The sequence below is a fragment of the Euprymna scolopes genome, chromosome 45, assembly GCF_053919585.1.
Source record: "Euprymna scolopes isolate OS-2025 chromosome 45, ASM5391958v1, whole genome shotgun sequence".
Taxonomy (NCBI): Eukaryota; Metazoa; Mollusca; class Cephalopoda; order Sepiida; family Sepiolidae; genus Euprymna; species Euprymna scolopes.
Window position 1 is genome coordinate 65,179,456 of NC_136526.1, and position 22,165 is coordinate 65,201,620.

General features: G+C 34.6%; 1 protein-coding gene across 2 annotated transcripts in view; it reads right to left on the reverse strand.

The window, feature by feature from the left end:
- LOC145269851 (calcium-independent protein kinase C-like) overlaps positions 1-22,165 on the reverse strand; it is a 323,130-nt gene that overhangs the window by 163,475 nt on the left and 137,490 nt on the right. For both annotated transcript variants that reach the window (XM_080125580.1, XM_080125579.1), the window contains exon 2: positions 18,789-18,855. In XM_080125580.1, the coding sequence (XP_079981706.1) occupies positions 18,789-18,855 (67 nt within the window). The remainder of the gene's footprint in view (positions 1-18,788; positions 18,856-22,165) is intronic.

Below are 22,165 nucleotides of genomic sequence, written 5' to 3' on the forward strand. Positions count from 1 at the left end.
TTGAGATCAAAAAGAAAATAGGGTACTTTTGTTGGATCCCACTGTACATGAAAGGGTCGGTAGGGGTCAAATTTATGCAGGAATGATGAGGATGAGAAATTTTCGATACAATAAAAAAAACTTTGTATGTATGTCTAAAACTTTTGACAGAGGTGACGGATTTTCACAAGATTGGTATCATTTTGAAGCTTGCCCCTTCGGACAATAAATATTGAAAGATTTGTCAAAAACGTCACGTTTTTTTTTCACTTTCTTTTCCTCCTCCACGGGTTTGAGTCTGCTTACTACTCTTTTTTTTTTTTTGCGCTCGCAATTTTCCTTTGAATCAGAAGGATCTTGGTCATTGCCGGCCTTTGAAGTGTTGCCATAGATTGTGGTGTCATCTACATAAATGTTTACGAATGATTTAAGAATGTGATTTGGGAGATCATTGATGAAGATCAGGAAGCCCTGATGATGTGATTTGGGAGATCATTGATGAAGATCAGGAAGCCCTGATGATGTGATTTGGGAGATCATTGATGAAGATCAGGAAGCCTTGATGATGTGATTTGGGAGATCATTGATGAAGATCAGGAAGCCCTGATGATGTGATTTGGGAGATCATTGATGAAGATCAGGAAGCCCTGATGATGTGATTTGGGAGATCATTGATGAAGATCAGGAAGAGAGTTGGGCACAGGATGGAATCCTGAGGGATGCTAGCTTTAATACTATGAGTTTCTGATTTCTGCTCATCAACTACTCAGTTGACAAAGTGTTTAATAAAATTGATTTTTCTTTCATCAGAGGATCATTATTCTTTTTGTTGTAATGCATGCGATGTTGCTATGCGTATCTTTTGTTGTAATGCATGCGATGTTGCTATACGTATCTTCACTACACGTGAATAACACGCGCTTGTATTTCTTCTATTATTCAGGTATCCAATAAACCCTTGGTCGTTGCGATGTGCCAAAAAGCAATCTGTACTTATTTATGACCAAGAGATGGCACACACCAGCTGCACAGCTCCAGGTCGTGAAGCTACCTTTGACGGTAACCTAGCATTGGAAATCCTCAGCCGCCTGATTGACATCCATACCAACACGACACATCCTTTGCCTGCACACACTGTGGCTACTGGAGCACCAGCCAAGGCAGAAAAAGTCAAGCGACCCATGGTATTAGCTGCAGTTTCAAGTGAGGACTTTGCCTACTTTGAGCAGAGATGGAGTGACTATAAATCCGCCTGTCATTTACAGGATGCAGACATAGTATTCTAACTCCTCGCGCGCTACAATGACCCCTTGAGAAAAGATCTCACAAGGGCATTCAGGTTCCTCGCACACTCTGATGAGGCAACCGTCCTGCAAAAGATAAGGACTCTCGCTGTATGACAGGAAAGTGTCACGGTAGCAAGAGTTCAGCTACAAAACATGAAGCAAGACAAGGACAAACCGGTTCATGCCTTCGCTGCAAGACTCGAAGGGCAGACTGAGGTGTGTCGGTACCTAGTGGGCTGTACAACTTGTGGAAGTGAAATCAGCTACAGTGACAACATATTCCATGATTCTCTCATCTGAGGTATCTAGGATGATGATATCCGACTGGACATACCCCAGCTAGCAGAGCAATCACTTGAGGAGACTGTCTCTCTCATTGAGTCTAAAGAAAGTGAATGACACAAATGCATCGGGATCATTGGACATCGCCACCTTCCTTTGTTTCAATATCACATCAGACCATCTTCTCTCCTGCTATGTGCCTCTTTGGTCACTCTATCAGAGATTTTATCCTGATGCACCCCGGCAAATACAAACTCCATCCTTTGTGACAGGCAGTTCCTCGTCAATCTATAGATCAATAATACTGGGTAACAAAAAAATATGTTTTGAAAATCGTCCTGGGTTTTCCAGCTGAATTAGACTAATTTTGATGCTCTGAGTCCGAAAATGTGCTTGGTTTTGCTCAATCAGGTCAGGTTTTTTTCTACAGAATTTTTTAAAAAATCGATTTTTCGTAAAAAAAAAAAATTTCTGCGGATCATCAGCTGAGAAACCCCTGACGATTATTTCTGTTTTCCTCAAGAAATAAAAGTCAACGTATCCAAATTCATTCAGTTTTTATTTAGTCCATCAACTATCACATCAGACGACCTTCTCTCCTGCTATGTACCTCTTTGGTCACCCTATCAGAGATTTAATCCAGTTGCATCCCGACAAATACAAACTCCATCCTATGTGACAGGAGACTCTACGAGCCAGGGAAGAGGCCCTGTGCAACAGACGCATGCATGCTCCCCTCCCTCAAAATTGGGACACTATCCAAATTCAAAATCAAGTGGGCTGTACCCAAACAAATGCAACAAAACTGTGGTTGTGATTGAAGTTCGTCAAATCAATAAATATGTGATCCGAGTTGACGGTTCCGGATGTGTCACACTCAGAAACAGGCAGTTCCTTCGTCAATAGATGCCAGTAGTGGAGAGGAGCCCAATCACCTCGTCTCCTGGCCCTCTCTCACTGCCCTACCCAAACCCAGCTAGTCCTGCTTCCCGACATAAACCCACGCTAGCTCCGCAAGGCAAGCCAATTTCGGTTGGCTTATCCCACAGCATGCGACAACCCCAAGACCTACACAGCCACATAATGAGGGCCAACTCTCCCCTGGCTCTCCAGTGACATCACCGGATATCCCCAAGGAACATGGTACTACATCGAAGAAGGGAACCCCTCCCCCCGAGAAACTCCCTTGTTCCTTGGCCAAATTACTTCCCCATAACATGCAGACATGTGTCAGACAGCTTTTTAAAAGCGACTTCTAAACCAACCTATCTCTGGCTCACAAAAATCCATAGAATGCCAACATCAATATATTACATATGAATGAATCACCTGCGGAATTTCCACAGGTCCCACTAGGCAGTAAAACTAAAATCTATAGGTCAATAATAACAACTTTGGTAAAAATGGAAGTTGCGAGCCTGTCTCTGTTTTATCATTATTTTCATGGTGTGCTCGGCTGAGCTCCAATCTATGGTTCCCTCCTGGCCTGACTTTCACAAACAACACTTGTCTAGATGAAAACACTATCAATAATTTCCCCCACTCTTTATCTGTGCCTAAACCTAAACATAGATTCCATGAACAAAGCTTCTTTCTAAGAACTGCACACCTGTGGAACTCTGTTCTATTTACCTGCTTTCCAACTGACTACAATATGGTCGTCTTCAAGTCCAATGTAAACAAATTCTTTATGAGTCATCCCCTTAAGTAATCCAATTTACCAAATTTCCACTAAAGATGACTATGACATGATCCCCTTGACCACCGTACACTCATTAACCCTTATCCTTGAGTGACTTCCAGGCCTTGACAAGTGGGGACTCCTATGTAAAAAAAAAAACGAAAAGAAAAGAAACGACAAGGTGTTGAATAACATGGGGGGGGGAGGGATTATATATTATCTGTATGTTCATGTATGTATAAATGCGTGCATATATATGCTACTGGTACCATGTAACCCAGTACTACCTGCCTCATGGTCGGGTCACCAGCGACTAAACTGGTCGCCCCACTAGACTTGTTTGGTGAGGAGGACAGCTAGTCTCCCTGAAGGATTAAAAACAAGACCTTTCAAAGGGCGAATGAACCCTTTTTCGAGGACAACGGCCAACTAGCAGCGTGTATATTTATGTGTATGTATATATGTGTTGGGGTGGAGAGGGCTCCCATAAGTCGTGCGTGATGAAGGCAACTTTTCTAGGAGAAGCAAATCTCTGATTTAAAAAACCATAAAGCAGGGAGACCAGTACCCGCATTAAGTTGGTCTGCAGTTTAATTTGTTGCTGGCTATCTTGCTCTTGCTTGTTGCTGGATCTCAACGTTTTGAACTTAGAGAGAGATTTAGCTGTCGTACAAAGCTAAGACGCTGTAGCATTATCTTTGTATAGATACTCCCTCAAGCATATGGGCTCATGGACTTTAAGTGTCTGAGAGAATGGCACTCCTCTGACAAGACGTTGCAATCATCATCTATGTATGTATGTATGTCTGCAACGTTCGACAGAGGCAACAGATTTTCACAAGATTGTTATCATTTTGAAGCTTGACCCTTCGGACAACAAATATCGAGAAATGTGCTAAAAACATTAATTCCTTCACCCTCAACTGGGCACTTTTCTACAGGAAGGGGTCGCTTTTTTCATCAATATTTTCGAAAGTCATTCCATCTTTTCGATTGACTAGCCTTAATTTAAACCTACGTGACTTTCGGTTTGGCGATTGGTGCAACAGCAAAGATGTCATGTTTTCTTTTTCACATTCTTTTCCTCCTACGCAGTACTGGTTCGAGCCTGCCTGCTACCATTTTTTTTTGGTTTGCTCAGCACACACTTCTAAACTCCCGGGCAACGCCAGGCACCCAAGCTAATATATATACATATCACATATCATCTAGCTGATTTGTCTAGCATGTGTATTTTACATCTATGCAACAGTTCTAACATGAATGAAACGATTGCCTTTAAAAACTGAGAAAATTGACAACGTCCTATCTGCTTATCCTTCAGCTAATATTCATGTCTGTGGAGACTTTAATGTTCACTATGTGGAATGGTTAACTCACTCAAACAAGACCGATGTTGAGGGGAGTTTCTGTCATGATTTCTCCATTGCTTAGATTGTTCACAAACCCTGCAACCTCTTTCTCACAGAAGAGATGTTGCGAGTTTGTCTCTGCTTTATCGTTATTTTCATGGCAAGTGCTTGACTGAGCTCCAATCTATGGTTCCCCATCACTAAACTTTCACAAGAAACACCGGTCCAGCAGAAATCACAATCAATAATTTCTCCCACTCTTTATCTCTACCTAAACGTAGATTCCATGAGTAAATCTTTTTTATTAGAACTGCACGCCTATGGAATTGTTTTCCGTTTTCCTGCTTTCCAGCGGATTACAATATGGTTGTCTTCAAGTCTAACGTAAACAAGTTTTTGATGAGCCGTTCCATATAAGTTAACAAACTTACCAAATTTCCATTACTAACGATTACTATATTGTCCAATTTCTACTGTACACTCTTTAACCCTTATCCTCGAGTGGCCCCATGGCCTTGATAAGTGGTGATGCCTATGTAAAAAAAAAAAAAAAAAGCATATCGAAACAGTTGTTGACAAAATAGTTTGTTTCAACATTTGTAGACAAACACAACACATAGGTGGTTTGTATACAAAACATTTATTCTCTCGATTCCGGCCAGCATCTTCAGAGATTACGTTTTCACATCCTGACTGCCTTGGGAGATGCTGTTCGCCGAACCATGAGAAAAGACTAACTTCCTCTTGAGTCGTCCGTTTTCACCATCATTCAGCTAATAACTGATTAAAATTTACTCAAATCTACGTCTCATCACGTCATCACCACGGGTTCCAAAACCCCAACGCTGATGCAAGACCAAATCTCGTTTCGTTTACATAAACTAAAATTCTTTCAAAACTTTGTTTACCTTTGTTTTCCAACTTAACATTCCTTTGTAGCGTTTCATTATTATTCCAGCTGTCACTCACATTTTTTTATTTTTTCTAATCTTAATAATCGATCCACCGTCCATTTACGGCCCCTTTTCATTTCAGATTGAAGGTCATTTTTTAAGGCCTTGGATATGTGCACATATAAAGCGTGGTATTATCAGCAAATAAAAAAAAAAAAGCTCCTTCCGTCTTTGACAGACTATGGATATCTACGTGAAATTTTTTGTGGCAGGAGGTGCGCGACCTCCAACCACACTTCTTTTGTTAAATACCAGTGGCAAGTGAAATCTATGTACAAAGTGAAAGTGTCTGTCTGTCTGTGTACATTTCCCTACACAATAACTGTCACCTTTCAGTTTACAGACTCTAAACTTGATATACAGGGTAGTGAGATTTGGGAAAATCTTTGTAATCGGTTTTTGGCCAGAAATTTGGCTATTAAGGGATCAAAGTTCAACGATTTGACCTTTGAGAACTCTACCAAACTCCTCCATCAATTTTGGGTATAAACAATTGAAATTTTAGATATAGTTTCCTTGGACATTGATTTAATTTAATAACTTGATTTGAGCCCAAAACAATAAATGTTAAGGGGTCATAATAGGAGTCAAAGTTTAAAAAAATTTGACCTCTGCAGTTTCTACCAAATTACTCAGACAATTTCTGGTCTAAAACATTTTAAATTTAACATAAAGGGTATTCAGAGATAGAGCAAGCTTTTTAATCAGTTTGAGTCGAAAATTTGAGCTACAAATATATAAATCTATGTATGTATGTTTGCATGTCTGCCTAAAACTTTCGATAGAGGCGACGGCTTTTACCAAGATCAGTATCGTTTTGAAGCTCGACCCTTCAGACGACAAATACCGAAAAATTGGCTAAAAACATTAATTTCTTCACCCTCAACTGGGCACGTTTCTACAAGGAGGGCGTCGCTTTTTTTGCCGATATTTTCAAAAGTCATCCCCTCTTTTTGATTGTCTAGCCTTAATTTAAACCTATGTCACTTCCGGTTTGGTGGTGATCGTAACAGCAAAGACGTCAGGTTTTTTTCCTGTTCTTTTCCTCCTTCTTCGCAGCATGCGTTTGAGCCTGCCTTCCTACTACCACTTTTTAAATTTATTTTTTTTCTTTTTTTTTGCTTAACACACACCTCCAAACACCCAGGCAACACCGGGCACCCTGCTAGTATATATATATATATATATATATATATATACACACACACTGCTGTAAATTCGTTTTTCTTTTGTGTGTATTGATATTCATGCTAAAAACCCTATTTTCTATTTATTGTATTTATTTGCTTCCCCACAAAAGCAAATCAGGCACAAGGTCGTTTTTAATGTGGGGTAAAAACCAGCTCCCCTAAAAGTAGGCAAAAAGGGGGAGCACTCTGGTTACCAAAAATAATAATTGTACCAGTATAGAGGGTTTCCTCTCCATTGACTGGTACAAATTATCTTAAGTGCAGCATCTGCAGAACAGATACTACACTTTGATCCTGGCCCGAAGGCCGAGAACAACAGGGTATTAATTTGCTCCCCCACCGAACAAATTAGGCATAAGGCCGATTTTTAATGTGAGGAGTGAAGGGGAAATGGGGACCAAATCCCCGGGGAGTAGGGGAGCTGGATAGTGACAATTGGTATGAAGGGTTTCCCCTACATTGACCAAGGTCTTATATGTGGGAGTATTTATTTGCTTCCCCACTGAGCAAATTAGGCACAAGGCCGTTTTTTAAAGTGAGGAACAGGGAGGGGGGAGGGGAAAAGGGGACCAGCTCCTGATGGGTGGGAAATGGGAGCTGGACAGTGACAATTGGTATAAAGGGCTTCCCCTACATTGACCAAGGTCTTATATGTGAGGTTTCCCCCACATATGGTCTTTGCTTGCAGTATCTGCCGGAACAGATGGTGTTTATTTGCTCCCCCACTGAGCAAATTAGGCACAAGGCCGTTTTTAATGTGAGGTAAAAACCAGCTCCCCTTAAAGTAGGCAAAAAGGGGGCACTCTGGTTACCAAAAATAATAATTGTCCCAGTATAGAGGGTTTCCCCTCCATTGACTGGTACAAATTATCTTAAGTGCAGCATCTGCCGGAACAGATACAACACTTTGATCCCGGCCCGAAGGCCAAGAACAACAGAAAAAGGCAAGCCTCTTTTCTACTTATTTAAAAAGAAAATACAATTTTCTTATGGGTTGTGAAATCACATTCACTAGCAAAAGATCTAATTTGCATATTCTTTGAAATATTCATTTTAATTAATTTCCTATTAGTTTTTTTTTCTTTCGGTTTTCTTATAGGATGATCATCTTTAGTTAACTTTTACGTGTAATTATATTCATGCAGATATTCTACATGATTTATACTTGCATAATATTTGCGTAAAAAGTTTACAGTAAACACAAAATTGTTTCAATATATATTTATGTATACATATATATTTTTCTTTAATCTATCTATCTATAAAAGTGAACGTGTCTGTGTGTGTACATTTTCCTAAGCAATAACCCTGTCAATTTTTAGTCTACAGACTTGAAATTTGATATTCAGGGTACTGAGATTTGGGAAAATCTTTGTGATCGGTTTTCAGACAGAAATTTGGCTGATAAGGAGACAAAGTTCAACAATTTGATCTTTGAGAACTCTCCAAACTCCTCCGACAATTTTGGATATAAACAATTGAAATTTTAGATATAGTTTCCTTGGACATGGATCTAACTTAATAACTTGATTTGAGCCCAAAACAATAAATATTAAGGAATAATAATAAGGATCAAAGTTAAAAAAAATTTACCTCTGCGGTCTCTACCAAATTACTCAGACAATTTCTGGTCTAAACATTTTAAATTTTACATAAAGGGTATTCAGAGATAGGGCAAGCTGTTTAATTGGTTTGGGTCGAAAATTTGAGCTACTAATATATAAATGTATGTATATATGTTTGCATGTCTGCCTAAAATATTTGACGGAGGCGACGGATTTTCACAAGATCAGTATCGTTTGGAAGCTTGACCCTTCAGATGACAAATATCGAAAAGTTGTCTAAAAACATTAATTTTTTCACCCTCAACTGGGCACTTTTCTACAGGTGGGGAGGGTTTGCTTTTTTTCGACGATATTTTTGAAAGTCATCCCCTCTTTTTGATTGTTTAGCCTTAATTTAAATCTACATCACTTCCTGTTTGGCGGTGGTTGTAACAGCAAAGACATCACGTTTTTTTCTCGTTTTTTTTCCTCCTTCGCGGTATGGGTTCGAGCCTGCCTTCCTACTACCACTTTTTTTTTTGCTCAACATACACATCCAAACACCCGGGCAACGTCAGGCTGAAATGCTAGTATCTATATATATAAGTTATAAAATGTATATGACGATTAAGCTACACTGAATATTCCGCGTTTCATCCACTGTAGGATTCTTCAGGCTTATGCGCAAATTCTGTGATTGTTTGTCGTATCTTCTATTGAGATTTTAGTTAGCCGATCAGCTTTCTAGTATCCACCGCGCCCTTCCTATCAGCCGATGAGCATTTATCGGACAATGGCCTATTTGACCTCTGGTTGACCTGCTCCTTTGTGTGTGCTCTATTTAACCTGGATATTTTCTAGGTTATATAGTTTCTAGGTTAGTGTTTTTTTTGTTTTTTTTTTAATCTTCGTTTATATACAAATATATAACTGTTAGTTTTTTTATATATATATATATAAATATACATATGTGTATGCACATACATATACATATATGTGTGATTGTTTATGTATATTCATGTTTATTTAATTTATTTATTTGTTTATTTTCTATTGTTTTTGTTAGTTTTAAAACTATTTTGTATCGCTAACCTAGAGTAAATTTTATCTTGTGAACACAGTTGTTTGCTATTTCTCTTCTACAGTTTAATAGATGTTGGGGTTCTTTAAAGTACAGGATAGCAAATTTTTCATGAAGGCATAATCTACATGGGTCGTCTAGGTCCCTACACGTGGTAGCTTGTCTTATTATTTTCCATTCGACTACCAGCGAATGTCCGCTTTCCTTGAGTTCCCAGTATTTATTCGCTAGTATTGTTTTCATACGGTATTTTTTATTGTTGAATGTACTTTTGTGGTCATAATATCAAGTTTTGAAATCTAAAGAAGTCATACCTACGTAATATTTCTTGTTATTCGGGTTTTCTTTCGCAAATATTGTGGCCTGGTAAACTACGCTTTTGGTTAGACATTTATTTTGGACTGGGCAAAGTGTGCGGTGTCTACAGTTGCATTTATCTTGTTCGTTATTAGTATTTTTATTTATAGTATGGTTGTTCTTGTCTGGGGTTGGTTTATTATTATTATTATTATTGTTATTGTTATCATTATTATTTCTGCTAGTGTTAGTTTTATTTTTGTCATGGTGTTTACTTTTTTTATTGTTTATTTTGTTGTTATTTACATTGTTTTTATTGTTCATTTTGTTATTATGTGCATTAATTATCATCTCTAAATTTTCGCAACAGCTGTAGGATAACTAAGGTATTTTTATTGAAAATTTTGTGTAAGGGGTTTGTTGCGGGAAAGTGTTTTTCAATAAGATCTAGAAATTTCTTGCCAAGTTTTGTTTTTAACATTTGATTGTATGGGGCCGTATACCAAATTATAGTTCTTTTTCTTCTATTTTTAATTTTATTATAGTTATTGGTGTTTTGTTGCTTATATTTGATATCGATATTTTTGTATCCACTATTTTTTAGGGCTGTTTCATAGATATTGGTTGACCTGTTAAATGCATTTTCATCGCTTGAGTTATTACTGAGTCTACTTACGATCGAGTTAGGAATCTGTTTTATAATTGATGGTGGGTGACTGGACTTAGGGTTGGAGTAGTGTTATCTTTTAAGTAGGGTTCATATGTGTTTTTATCTAAATTTAACATGACGTCTAGGAAGTTTGTTATTTTTATGTTAGCTGATACGTCTGCTTTTAGGCCTAATTTTTTCATTTCCTTGTGTATGATTTTCTTAAAGTTATCTCCCTTGACTTTGTCGGCGTTTTTTATTATAGCTAGTCCGTCATCTCTATATAGGCTAATATCCGTAGTATCAAATATGCTTGTGAGGGTATATAGAATGAATAATCTCACAAGATCTGATGCCTCTGCAGAATCCCTGGCACCCATCGCCAAATCGAACAAATTTTTCATTTTAGTTTTTATCCATTGGTTATTGTTATTTATTAGAACTGATTTTCTACATTTTTTAATGGTTATTGTTATTTATTAGAACTGATTTTCTACATTTTTTAATGGTTATTGTTATTTATTAGAACTGATTTTCTACATTTTTTAATGGTTATTGTTATTTATTAGAACTGATTTTCTACATTTTTTAATGGTTATTGTTATTTATTAGAACTGATTTTCTACATTTTTTAATGGTTATTGTTATTTATTAGAACTGATTTTCTACATTTTTTAATGGTTATTGTTATTTATTAGAACTGATTTTCTACATTTTTTAATGGTTATTGTTATTTATTAGAACTGATTTTCTACATTTTTTAATGGTTATTGTTATTTATTAGAACTGATTTTCTACATTTTTTAATGGTTATTGTTATTTATTAGAACTGATTTTCTACATTTTTTAATGGTTATTGTTATTTATTAGAACTGATTTTCTACATTTTTTAATGGTTATTGTTATTTATTAGAACTGATTTTCTACATTTTTTAATGGTTATTGTTATTTATTAGAACTGATTTTCTACATTTTTTAATGGTTATTGTTATTTATTAGAACTGATTTTCTACATTTTTTAATGGTTATTGTTATTTATTAGAACTGATTTTCTACATTTTTTAATGGTTATTTTTATTTATTAGAACTGATTTTCTACATTTTTTAATGGTTATTTTTATTTATTAGAACTGATTTTCTACATTTTTTAATGGTTATTTTTATTTATTAGAACTGATTTTCTACATTTTTTAATGGTTATTTTTATTTATTAGAACTGATTTTCTACATTTTTTAATGGTTATTTTTATTTATTAGACCTGATTTTCTACATTTTTTAATGGTTATTGTTATTTATTAGAACTGATTTTCTACATTTTTTAATGGTTATTGTTATTTATTAGAACTGATTTTCTACATTTTTTAATGGTTATTGTTATTTATTAGAACTGATTTTCTACATTTTTTAATGGTTATTTTTATTTATTAGAACTGATTTTCTACATTTTTTAATGGTTATTTTTATTTATTAGAACTGATTTTCTACATTTTTTAATGGTTATTGTTATTTATTAGAACTGATTTTCTACATTTTTTAATGGTTATTTTTATTTATTAGAACTGATTTTCTACATTTTTTAATGGTTATTGTTATTTATTAGAACTGATTTTCTACATTTTTTAATGGTTATTTTTATTTATTAGAACTGATTTTCTACATTTTTTAATGGTTATTTTTATTTATTAGAACTGATTTTCTACATTTTTTAATGGTTATTTTTATTTATTAGAACTGATTTTCTACATTTTTTAATGGTTATTTTTATTTATTAGAACTGATTTTCTACATTTTTTAATGGTTATTTTTATTTATTAGAACTGATTTTCTACATTTTTTAATGGTTATTGTTATTTATTAGAACTGATTTTCTACATTTTTTAATGGTTATTTTTATTTATTAGAACTGATTTTCTACATTTTTTAATGGTTATTTTTATTTATTAGAACTGATTTTCTACATTTTTTAATGGTTATTTTTATTTATTAGAACTGACTTTCTACATTTTTTAATGGTTATTTTTATTTATTAGAACTGATTTTCTACATTTTTTAATGGTTATTTTTATTTATTAGAACTGATTTTCTACATTTTTTAATGGTTATTGTTATTTATTAGAACTGATTTTCTACATTTTTTAATGGTTATTGTTATTTATTAGAACTGATTTTCTACATTTTTTAATGGTTATTTTTATTTATTAGAACTGATTTTCTACATTTTTTAATGGTTATTGTTATTTATTAGAACTGATTTTCTACATTTTTTAATGGTTATTTTTATTTATTAGAACTGATTTTCTACATTTTTTAATGGTTATTGTTATTTATTAGAACTGATTTTCTACATTTTTTAATGGTTATTTTTATTTATTAGAACTGATTTTCTACATTTTTTAATGGTTATTGTTATTTATTAGAACTGATTTTCTACATTTTTTAATGGTTATTGTTATTTATTAGAACTGATTTTCTACATTTTTTAATGGTTATTTTTATTTAATAGAACTGATTTTCTACATTTTTTAATGGTTATTTTTATTTATTAGAACTGATTTTCTACATTTTTTAATGGTTATTTTTATTTAATAGAACTGATTTTCTACATTTTTTAATGGTTATTGTTATTTAATAGAACTGATTTTCTACATTTTTTAATGGTTATTTTTATTTATTAGAACTGATTTTCTACATTTTTTAATGGTTATTGTTATTTATTAGAACTGATTTTCTACATTTTTTAATGGTTATTGTTATTTATTAGAACTGATTTTCTACATTTTTTAATGGTTATTTTTATTTAATAGAACTGATTTTCTACATTTTTTAATGGTTATTGTTATTTATTAGAACTGATTTTCTACATTTTTTAATGATGTTGATGTATCAGTATGCCTCGGTCAATGTTAAAATGTTCTTCGGAACTTATTTTAAAAATCAAGTTACAGCTGCAAAAAATTATGGATAAACATCTAATCCCTGATATGATTACATTTGCAATACACTGATTAACTGTATATAAGGTTTTACGCAAATTTAAGACGTCCCCTAACTGAAACATTGGCCTAAAACACAAATACAATAAATCTCTATGCAGAGTATTGGCCTCTATTCACATAACTAAAGAACCATGTTTGAACGTTTGAAATACATCCAGACATTAAGATAGGATGATAAAAAAACAAAAATTGATGTACAAGTAAAAAACTGAACAAGGTCTTATAAATCCATGTTTTTATTCAAGTAGAGACTGAAAAAGTGCTTCTTCTACAACAAGAGGTCCTTCTTTGATATGGCGCTCTGAACAATAGTGTGCTGAGTGCCCTCTCACTTGACACTCTTTGCAGTAGGCTTTTCCTTTTGCTCTCTCGAAATTAACAATTGGATCAGATTCTAGCCATAATCTGTCGAGGGTTAGGGTTAGGGTTAACAATTGGATCAGATTCTAGCCATAATCTGTCGAGGGTTAGAGTTAGGGTTAACAATTGGATCAGATTCTAGCCATAATCTGTCGAGGGTTAGGGTTAGGGTTAACAATTGGATCAGATTCTAGCCATAATCTGTCGAGGGTATCCTCAAGGTTACTCTGCTGACTGTTTTTCCTAGAAAGTTTGGTCCGAATAATTGATTGAGAGTTTGGTCCGAATACCACAGAGAATGTTGTTATTCTCCTCTAAACCAGATTCATCAGGGATCCCAAATCAAAGCCCTCGTTCAGCATCATCAGCTCCCAGGAATGTGCCAAAACTTTATGGTGTGATGCTAATCCAAGGACCAGGTAAATTGCTATTAATCTCTTTTGCAAACTCACTCAAGAGAAAAATATTCAAATCGATACAAAACTGCTTGTATGCCTCAATGTTGATCTTTTTCTTTGAGCTTATGATCCGCAAAATTACCGACAATTTCATGCCAAACTCTGACATCCAATGTTGGTAGTGATGAGGCAAAGTTGATTACATACTGGAACGAGTAGTGCAACAATGCAACAATTTTATAGCTGTATTGCCGTAGTTGTGTTGCCACTCTGCTCAGTTGAATCAGCAAAGTCCCATCGAATTCCTCCCAAATTTAGAAGTAGCAACTGCTGCAGTTCCTCTTTCGAACTTTGAGGAACAGATTGCTGTTTGCCTTAGCCTCAGTCCGTTCAAATACATCCCGAGTGCCACCAAACTTTCTATTTATATGTCAATGTAAATATCCTAATTGAGAGCTTATCCAGATAAATGTGCAGTGGAATTACATCTTTAAGCACCTTATGAAACTCAAAAGATAAAAGATAATGACAATCTTAGCCTGAAAGACTAGAAATGCTGAGAGTGCATAAACGATAATCAAATCACCCCTCCCACCGGGCCGGCCCATTCTCCTAATTCTAGTGGCTAATTGGTAATGCCGAAACAAAAACGTTTTGACCAAAAACCTTTCCAACCAGTTTTTTTTTTACCTAAAAAAAAACACACTAAACACAAAACAAGCATAGCAAGCACACCACTTGCAAATCCCAAACACAGAAACAAATTTGGAATGTCTATCAATTTCTGTAGTGGCGGGAAAAAAGTATTAGTAAATTACTGAGTAAAGAACACCCAATCGGATTGCAAAACGGCTGCACAATGGGGTGTGCTGGCTGGTCATCAAGTGGTCAATCAAGTTGTGCTGCTATCATAAAATTATGTAATTATGTGTACATTTTTCAGAAAAAAACTGAAAATTATCGGCATGTCAATCTTAGACGTGGGGTCGTGGAAATAGCTATATTTTGATTTCTGTTGTTCTATGCTTGAAATGGACTTCAAAAATGGATTCCTTGTCAAATTTTACTATGATAACAACTGTTCCTAGTCAATTTATATTTGTATTTAATGAACCAAAAGCGAATTTCCCCAAAAACGGTCATTTAGCCCACTATGGCAGGCAGGCTTAAACCCGTGACGCGAAGGCGGAAAAGAAAGTGGAGGTGTGTGTAAGGGTGTTGGTTTGAGCAAAAAAAGGAGTAGTAAGCAGGCTCGAACCCATAACGCGCCAGAGGAAAAAGAAGTGAAAAAAACAAAAACAAACGTTCTTATCAATGAAGCTATCGTGGTTGTAATATCACAGGCGGTCGAAATAACACCTTTTATGCGTCGTTTACGTAAGCTTTGAATGACTTGCAAAAAATGTCAGCGAAAAAAATTGACCCTCCCTGTAGAAAACTGCCCAGTTGAAGGTGAAGGAATTAATGTTTTTGGCTAATTTTTCGATATTTGTCGTTCGAAGGGTCGAGCTTCCAAAGGATACTGATCTTGTGAAAATCTGTCGAAAGTTTTAGGCATACATACATACATACATACATACATACATTTAAACAGCCATTTATATAATAGACTAGCGAGGGGTACCCGGCGTTGCTCGGGTGTTTGGAGGTGTGTGTGGAAACTCTGGGGGGGGGTTAAAAAAAAAAAAAGTAAGTATGAGGATCGAACCCGAACTGTTGAGGACAAGTTGTAAATTAAAGTGTGAAAAAAAAAAAAAAACGTGCAACGTTAACCATTGCCCCACCACGACATGCTAACGGAAACACGTTTGAATTTATTTAATTACTTGGATTTGGCAGGTGCCCGTTTTAATGAGTTAATGAGGTCAAGTTTGACTGCAGTATTTTTATTTTCCCAAGATGTTATAGGAAAAAGACTAACCCACATGCAGCGAGCGACAAATGTTGAATATTTATCTTCCCGAAATCGAGCAAATTAAATAGACAGGCGAGCTTCGTTGTTAACTGCGAGATATTACGATTTATATGTGATATAAAAAGTTTTTAAAAGTTGTGAAGTGACCGACCACTTCTCTGAAAAAAGCCTTTTGTAGACATGCAGAAAAAGCGAACACACATACAAACATACATACATACATTTTCGCTTTTATATTTATAGACTAGCAGGGGTACCCGGCGTTGCCCGTGTGTTTGTAGGTGTGTGTGGTGTTAAATAAAAAAGAAACCGGGGGGGGGGTTAGGATCGAATCCGAAGCCCTGAGGCGAAGTTTGATAAAATCGGCCAGCCAGAATGAGTTAGTGAAAGATGTTTGAAAGTCGTCGAGCGTTACGACGACGATGACGATGTAAGCATTGTTATAAGCGAAGTAAGAAAAGAAAACAATGTTTTAATTAAGCGGGGGGGAGGGGTAATCAAAACATAAAAAAAAAACAAAAAAAATCTAACGTAAGGCAAACGAACGATGAAAACAGACAAACGAACATGTGAAAAATGGCTTAAATAAGCCTGTTTCGATATTAAAATTTTTAAAAAATTGGTGGATACCTGGGTGTTTTGGGGTGTCGCTAAGAATAAGCAAAGTAAAAAAAAAAAAAACAGGAAAACGAACGTTACGTGAAAAATGGCTTAAATAACACAGGGTTCAATTTTTAGATTTAAAAAATCGAAAAAACAAAAAACATCTCACACCACGATTCGAACCCAAAATGTTTAGATAATTAACAAACGCGCTAATCAACTGCGCTAAAGCGACATAGACAAAATGTGTTCGGTTTTTCAACTATTTAAAGTAAATCAGGTCACAACGTCATGACGTCATCTGACATATGCGTAGAATCAGTCATCGTTACGAGAAACCCGTTTTTTTATGTACATCTATATCAAAAACCCTAGTATACGTTTTTTTTTTTCATTTTTAAATTTATTTCCATACTTTGTGGACCAAGCGCAAACGCAGCCCCCACAATTTTAATGAACCACCGTTCTGCCAGATCAAACATACCCATTCCATATAGGAGCCTATTCGTGACCAAACACAGACGTTCAGCTTTATATTATAGATATTATATATATATATATATAACAATTTGGCCTGTTGCAATTTACTTTTCTCCCCATGGGGGTAGAGTTAGACACTAATATGTACAAAATCCAGCCCCCTCCACCATATTTGTTGTACTATGAATTAGAACAAAAGTGAAAATTGTCTCATTTCTTGGTTCTGCTGGTATGCTTTCCACCAAACTACAACATGGTCATCTCGAAATCCAATGAAAACAAGTTTTTGGTGTCTCGTCCCCTTAAATAATCAAATTCTACCCACCTTCCCTCATCAACAATCACTAGTTGTCTCAGTGACCAGCTTATATTCAGTAACCATCATACTCGAGTAACCTTCGGACTTGATAAGCAGAGATGTAAAAAAAAACAAAAAAACCTAGGTATAATTTACTCCTTTCCCACTGCAGGAAAATGTGATACAAAGTCAGAAAATGGGTGCAAGTCAAGCCAGCATCCCTAAAGAAGGAGCCTTCTGGTTGGTTGGTTGATTGGTTCATACTGCATATCAGCCCCCTTTTAGGATATTAATGCCGAATTCGAAAACAACTAAAAGACATAAACATATTCAAAGCTACAATCTTTTGAAGCGTGAAGCTTTTCTGTGTCTTCCTGTTCATTTTAAATTCATATTTTATTATCAGACATTTGTTAGAAACTTATGTTTTTTGGATTTTATTTTGTCAGTGTAGTTAAAACAATCAAATGTTAAAAAATGAGGGGGGGGGTCTTTAGCAATAAATAAATTTTTTTTAAAAAGTGCCAATCTGAATAAGCACCAAATATTTCATGTGGTTAAAACAATCAAATGTTAAATTCGATACACTTTTTCTTTTTTTTTTTCACCCCAAACAAGGCACAGTGCCACTTTGAAGTAGGGGGCTACTATCGAGGACATAAGTTGCATGGATATTATGATGGGAGATGAGCAGCAAGATGTCTGTTCACATTACACTTGAACTTCTGCATGTCAGTACAGTTGAGAAAGCAGAATCAGGAAGGGAGTTCCAAAGTCTAGCAATTCTGAGGAAGAAACTATTGGAGTAGAAGGCCTTCTTACCTAGGGATCTCTACTGTGAAGGGGTGGGATTTAGCTGCTTGTCGGGTTTGTCGGGGGTATTCACGTCGAGGGTGTACAAGTGCTTGTAGTTCGTCAGAGCATCTACCATTAAAATACTTGTAAAACAGGCAGAGGGATGCAGCATTTCGTTGATGGGACAGAGGTTGAAGCTTAGATGACAGTTCAGGGCCTATCAGGTTGGTGACTCTCTTTTGAACCTTGTTTGCTGCCAAAAACTTGCGACTCCAAATCTTGACGCTCTACTGTCAAAAAAACTCAACTCTAGAACACGACGCATTGCTGACAATACTTGCTACTCTGACATCGAAATCCAAAATGCAGCCAGTCTATGAAAAATGTTTTCCTTTTATATCCAATTGGAAGCATCTAATTTGCATATTAGGTGACAATATCGCAAGAGAAAAAGCAGCCATTTTTTTTCTTTTTTCTTCATGTTCATACAGAACTCTACAGGCTGCACCCCAAAAATTTGTACTAATTTTTTTTACGTGTTTAATTACAGATGAGCAACTTATATTGCCTTTGGTAGCATTTTAGACAACAGTCAGATAATTTTTTTTTAACAGAGAAAAACTAAATATGTAAAAACAAAAAACTTACCCTCTGAGAAGGAGCCATTAAGTAATTCCACACTGACATGTACACTTCCGATTGGCTCCAAACGGAGCTAAAAAAGAAAAAAAGGAAATCATTAAAATTGTCATGTGCATTTCAATATCGACGGAAATATAGTGATAATAACATGAGAATGATAGTCCAAATGATACAAATTAAAAATCCCTATCTCAAAAATTTCAGAAACAAATTTTGTATCTCAATTTTTTTTTTAGTATTTATGACAATATATATGAGCCAATTTTTTATTAGTATTTATGAAAATATATATGAGCTAATTTTTTTATTAGTATTTATGACAATATATATGAGCCAATTTTTTATTAGTATTTATGAAAATATACATGAGCCAATTTTTTATTTGTATTTATGACAATATATATGAGCCAATTTTTTATTAGTATTATGACAATATATATGAGCCAATTTTTTTTATTAGTATTTATGAAAATATATATGAGCCAATTTTTTTTATTAGTATTTATGACAATATATATGAGCCAATTTTTTTATTAGTATTTATGACAATATATATGAACCAATTTTTTATTAGTATTTATGACAATATATATGAGCCAATTTTTTTATTAGTATTTATGACAATATATATGAACCAATGTTTTTATTAGTATTTATGAAAATATATATGAACCAATTTTTTATTAGTATTTATGAAAATATATATGAGCCAATTTTTTATTTGTATTTATGACAATATGTATGAGCCAAATTTTTTTTTATTAGTATTGAAATTCAGTCGACACATTAATTTATCATCACGGTCAAATTTCTGAAAAAGTGCACTGTTCATACTATGCTATGAAAATGCTGCAAAACTCATGAATTATGTTCAAAATAATGTATCCAAATTACACAATCACAGAATTGAAGCTCTGGGAAATTCCCACAACATATACTACTTAGACATATTCCACATTTGTAATACGATAATGACGTTGGATTGTTTTACTGCATTGAACACAAGAGTTGATTGTTGTTCCCTTTACTTCATGCTTTTGTTGTGGTGCAACATTATCAAAAAACATTTTGATGGTAGTTCACATTGAAATATGCAGTTCAATGGGATCAATTAAGTGGCACTTACAACACCACTTCACTGGGTAGAGAGATAAACTGATTGTGAAATCGGTTGGTGAGGACAACTACAACCAGAAACATGTTCATCACATCCAGGAACTCGGTGAAAACTTAAGTGATGCTGCACTGGCTTCAAAATCGAAGCATATCATGCAACAGTATAACTTTGCCTTTGGGATGAGATTGTCATACACGGCTTGATTGACGGTTTTTCTTTGGAAGGTGACTTATTTTGTTTGCCATTTTTTTTTTTTTAATTTTCTTCCTTTGAAGATTGTAGCGCTGGGTATGGGGCAGCTAAACAAGCTGCCAACATTGCCCTGCTTTTTATTGAAACCAACCGAGAGCTCTTTTTTTGTATTCTTGTACATGTTATTTTTTAATTTAGTAATCAGTAAATCTTCCAGCCTCTTAAAAAAAGTATCTTATTTTCAATTTTAGGTTCCTAGTAAAAAAAAAAAAGGACTATGGTTTTATTATATTCGTGAAACCAGTCAAAATATTAATTTTCAATTTATCGATCTGATACACTTTGAAAATGCTAGAATATTTCTAAAAACTAGGCCAGATTTTGTATTTTTGACAGTTTTTTTTTTTTTTTTAATTCCCCATTTAATTTTGACCTAGAAAAATGGTATGAGCTTACTTTGAAAAATAACCAAAAATATTCTCCATGAGAAAAACTTCTTCATGGAGCCTTAAATACTATTATATACATTTATACGTTAAAGTCAGTTCATTTTTAAAGTTTTTATATGCATATAGACTAAGCTCAGATGGTTACGAATAACGTTGGAGCAACGTTTTGGTTTGAATTTTAGATAATGGCATCCAACTTATATTTTTATTTTTACTTTTGAAATCACCGTTATATATTGGGCACAATATAATCTATAATATAAATCTCACCTGTCTGTTTAAATGTATGTATGTAGGTTTGTATGTCTGTCTAAAACTTTCGAAAGAGGCAACGGGAAGCTCGGACGACAAATATCGAAAAATTGGCTAAAAACATTCATTTCTTTCACCCTCAACAGGGCACTTTTCAACAGGGAGGCGTTGCTTTTTCACCAATATTTTCGAAAGTCATCCCCCTCTTTTCGATTGACTAGCCTTAATTTAAACATTTGCCACTTCCGGTTTGGTGATGGGCTCAACACAGCAGAGATGTAATTTTTTTTTTTCATGTTATTTTCATCTTTCGCAGTGCAGGTTCGAGCCTGCCTGCCTACTACCACTTTATTTTTTTTTTTGCTCAACACACACCTCTGAACACCCGGGCAACGCCGGGCACCCAGACTGGTAATCAATAAAGGATAGGCTCTATAATAATAATAATAATAATAATAATAATAATAAATAAATAAATAAATAAATATACTATCAATAACCTGCATAAAATAAAATCTTATATCTAAGCATATTTTACAACTGGGCAACTCCGGGCGGTGTGTTAGCATACATATATACATATATTCTCTATTGATCTGATGATAAAATAAAATTCTATGTAACTTTTATTCCTGTTTTTAATTTATGAATTGCTCCTCTTAATCGTGTAGAGCTTTTACTATCTTGATCCATTTGCTTTACCTAAGTTTATCTTTTTTAAGTTCATTTATTATATCTCTACTATTATATAAAAGGAACTTTATCTGTGTGTGTGAGAGTTTGTTTCCTATGGACTCCAACATGGCTAGGCTGATTTTTATGAAACTTCCCACAAATATATTTTATGTATCTGGCAATGTTCTTAGATAAGTTTTGTACCGGAATGTCTTTGATAAGTACTGACAAGCGAAATAATCCAATGACAAAAGTGAACACCTCATACAGCCTAACACCACCACAAGTGCATTTGGGAAGTTTTATTACCACACAAGCAGAAGGGCCCGGCATATAAAATCAAGAGTAAATTCTTTGATATGACAAGAGCACATTCAAAATGAATGTTTCTGTCTAGAACACAATTGAACCATGATACTTGACGTTTGCATTTCAAATTTTAATTTAAGCTGTCATATACAAAAATAATTTTATAAAATCAACAGTAGGTTCTCTACAGTGTAATGTAGACTACAGTGTATTGCAGTCACTGTGAGAGGCATGTGAAGCTTCCTCTCGATGTACTGCGATGTGTTCCCCAACTAGAGGAGGCAGTCAATCGATTGGATTGCGAAATGGTTGATTTCACCGATTTCGATGACAAAAACAATATGGAAGTGTGAAACATTCATTGATCATCATTCAATCTCGGGTAACGT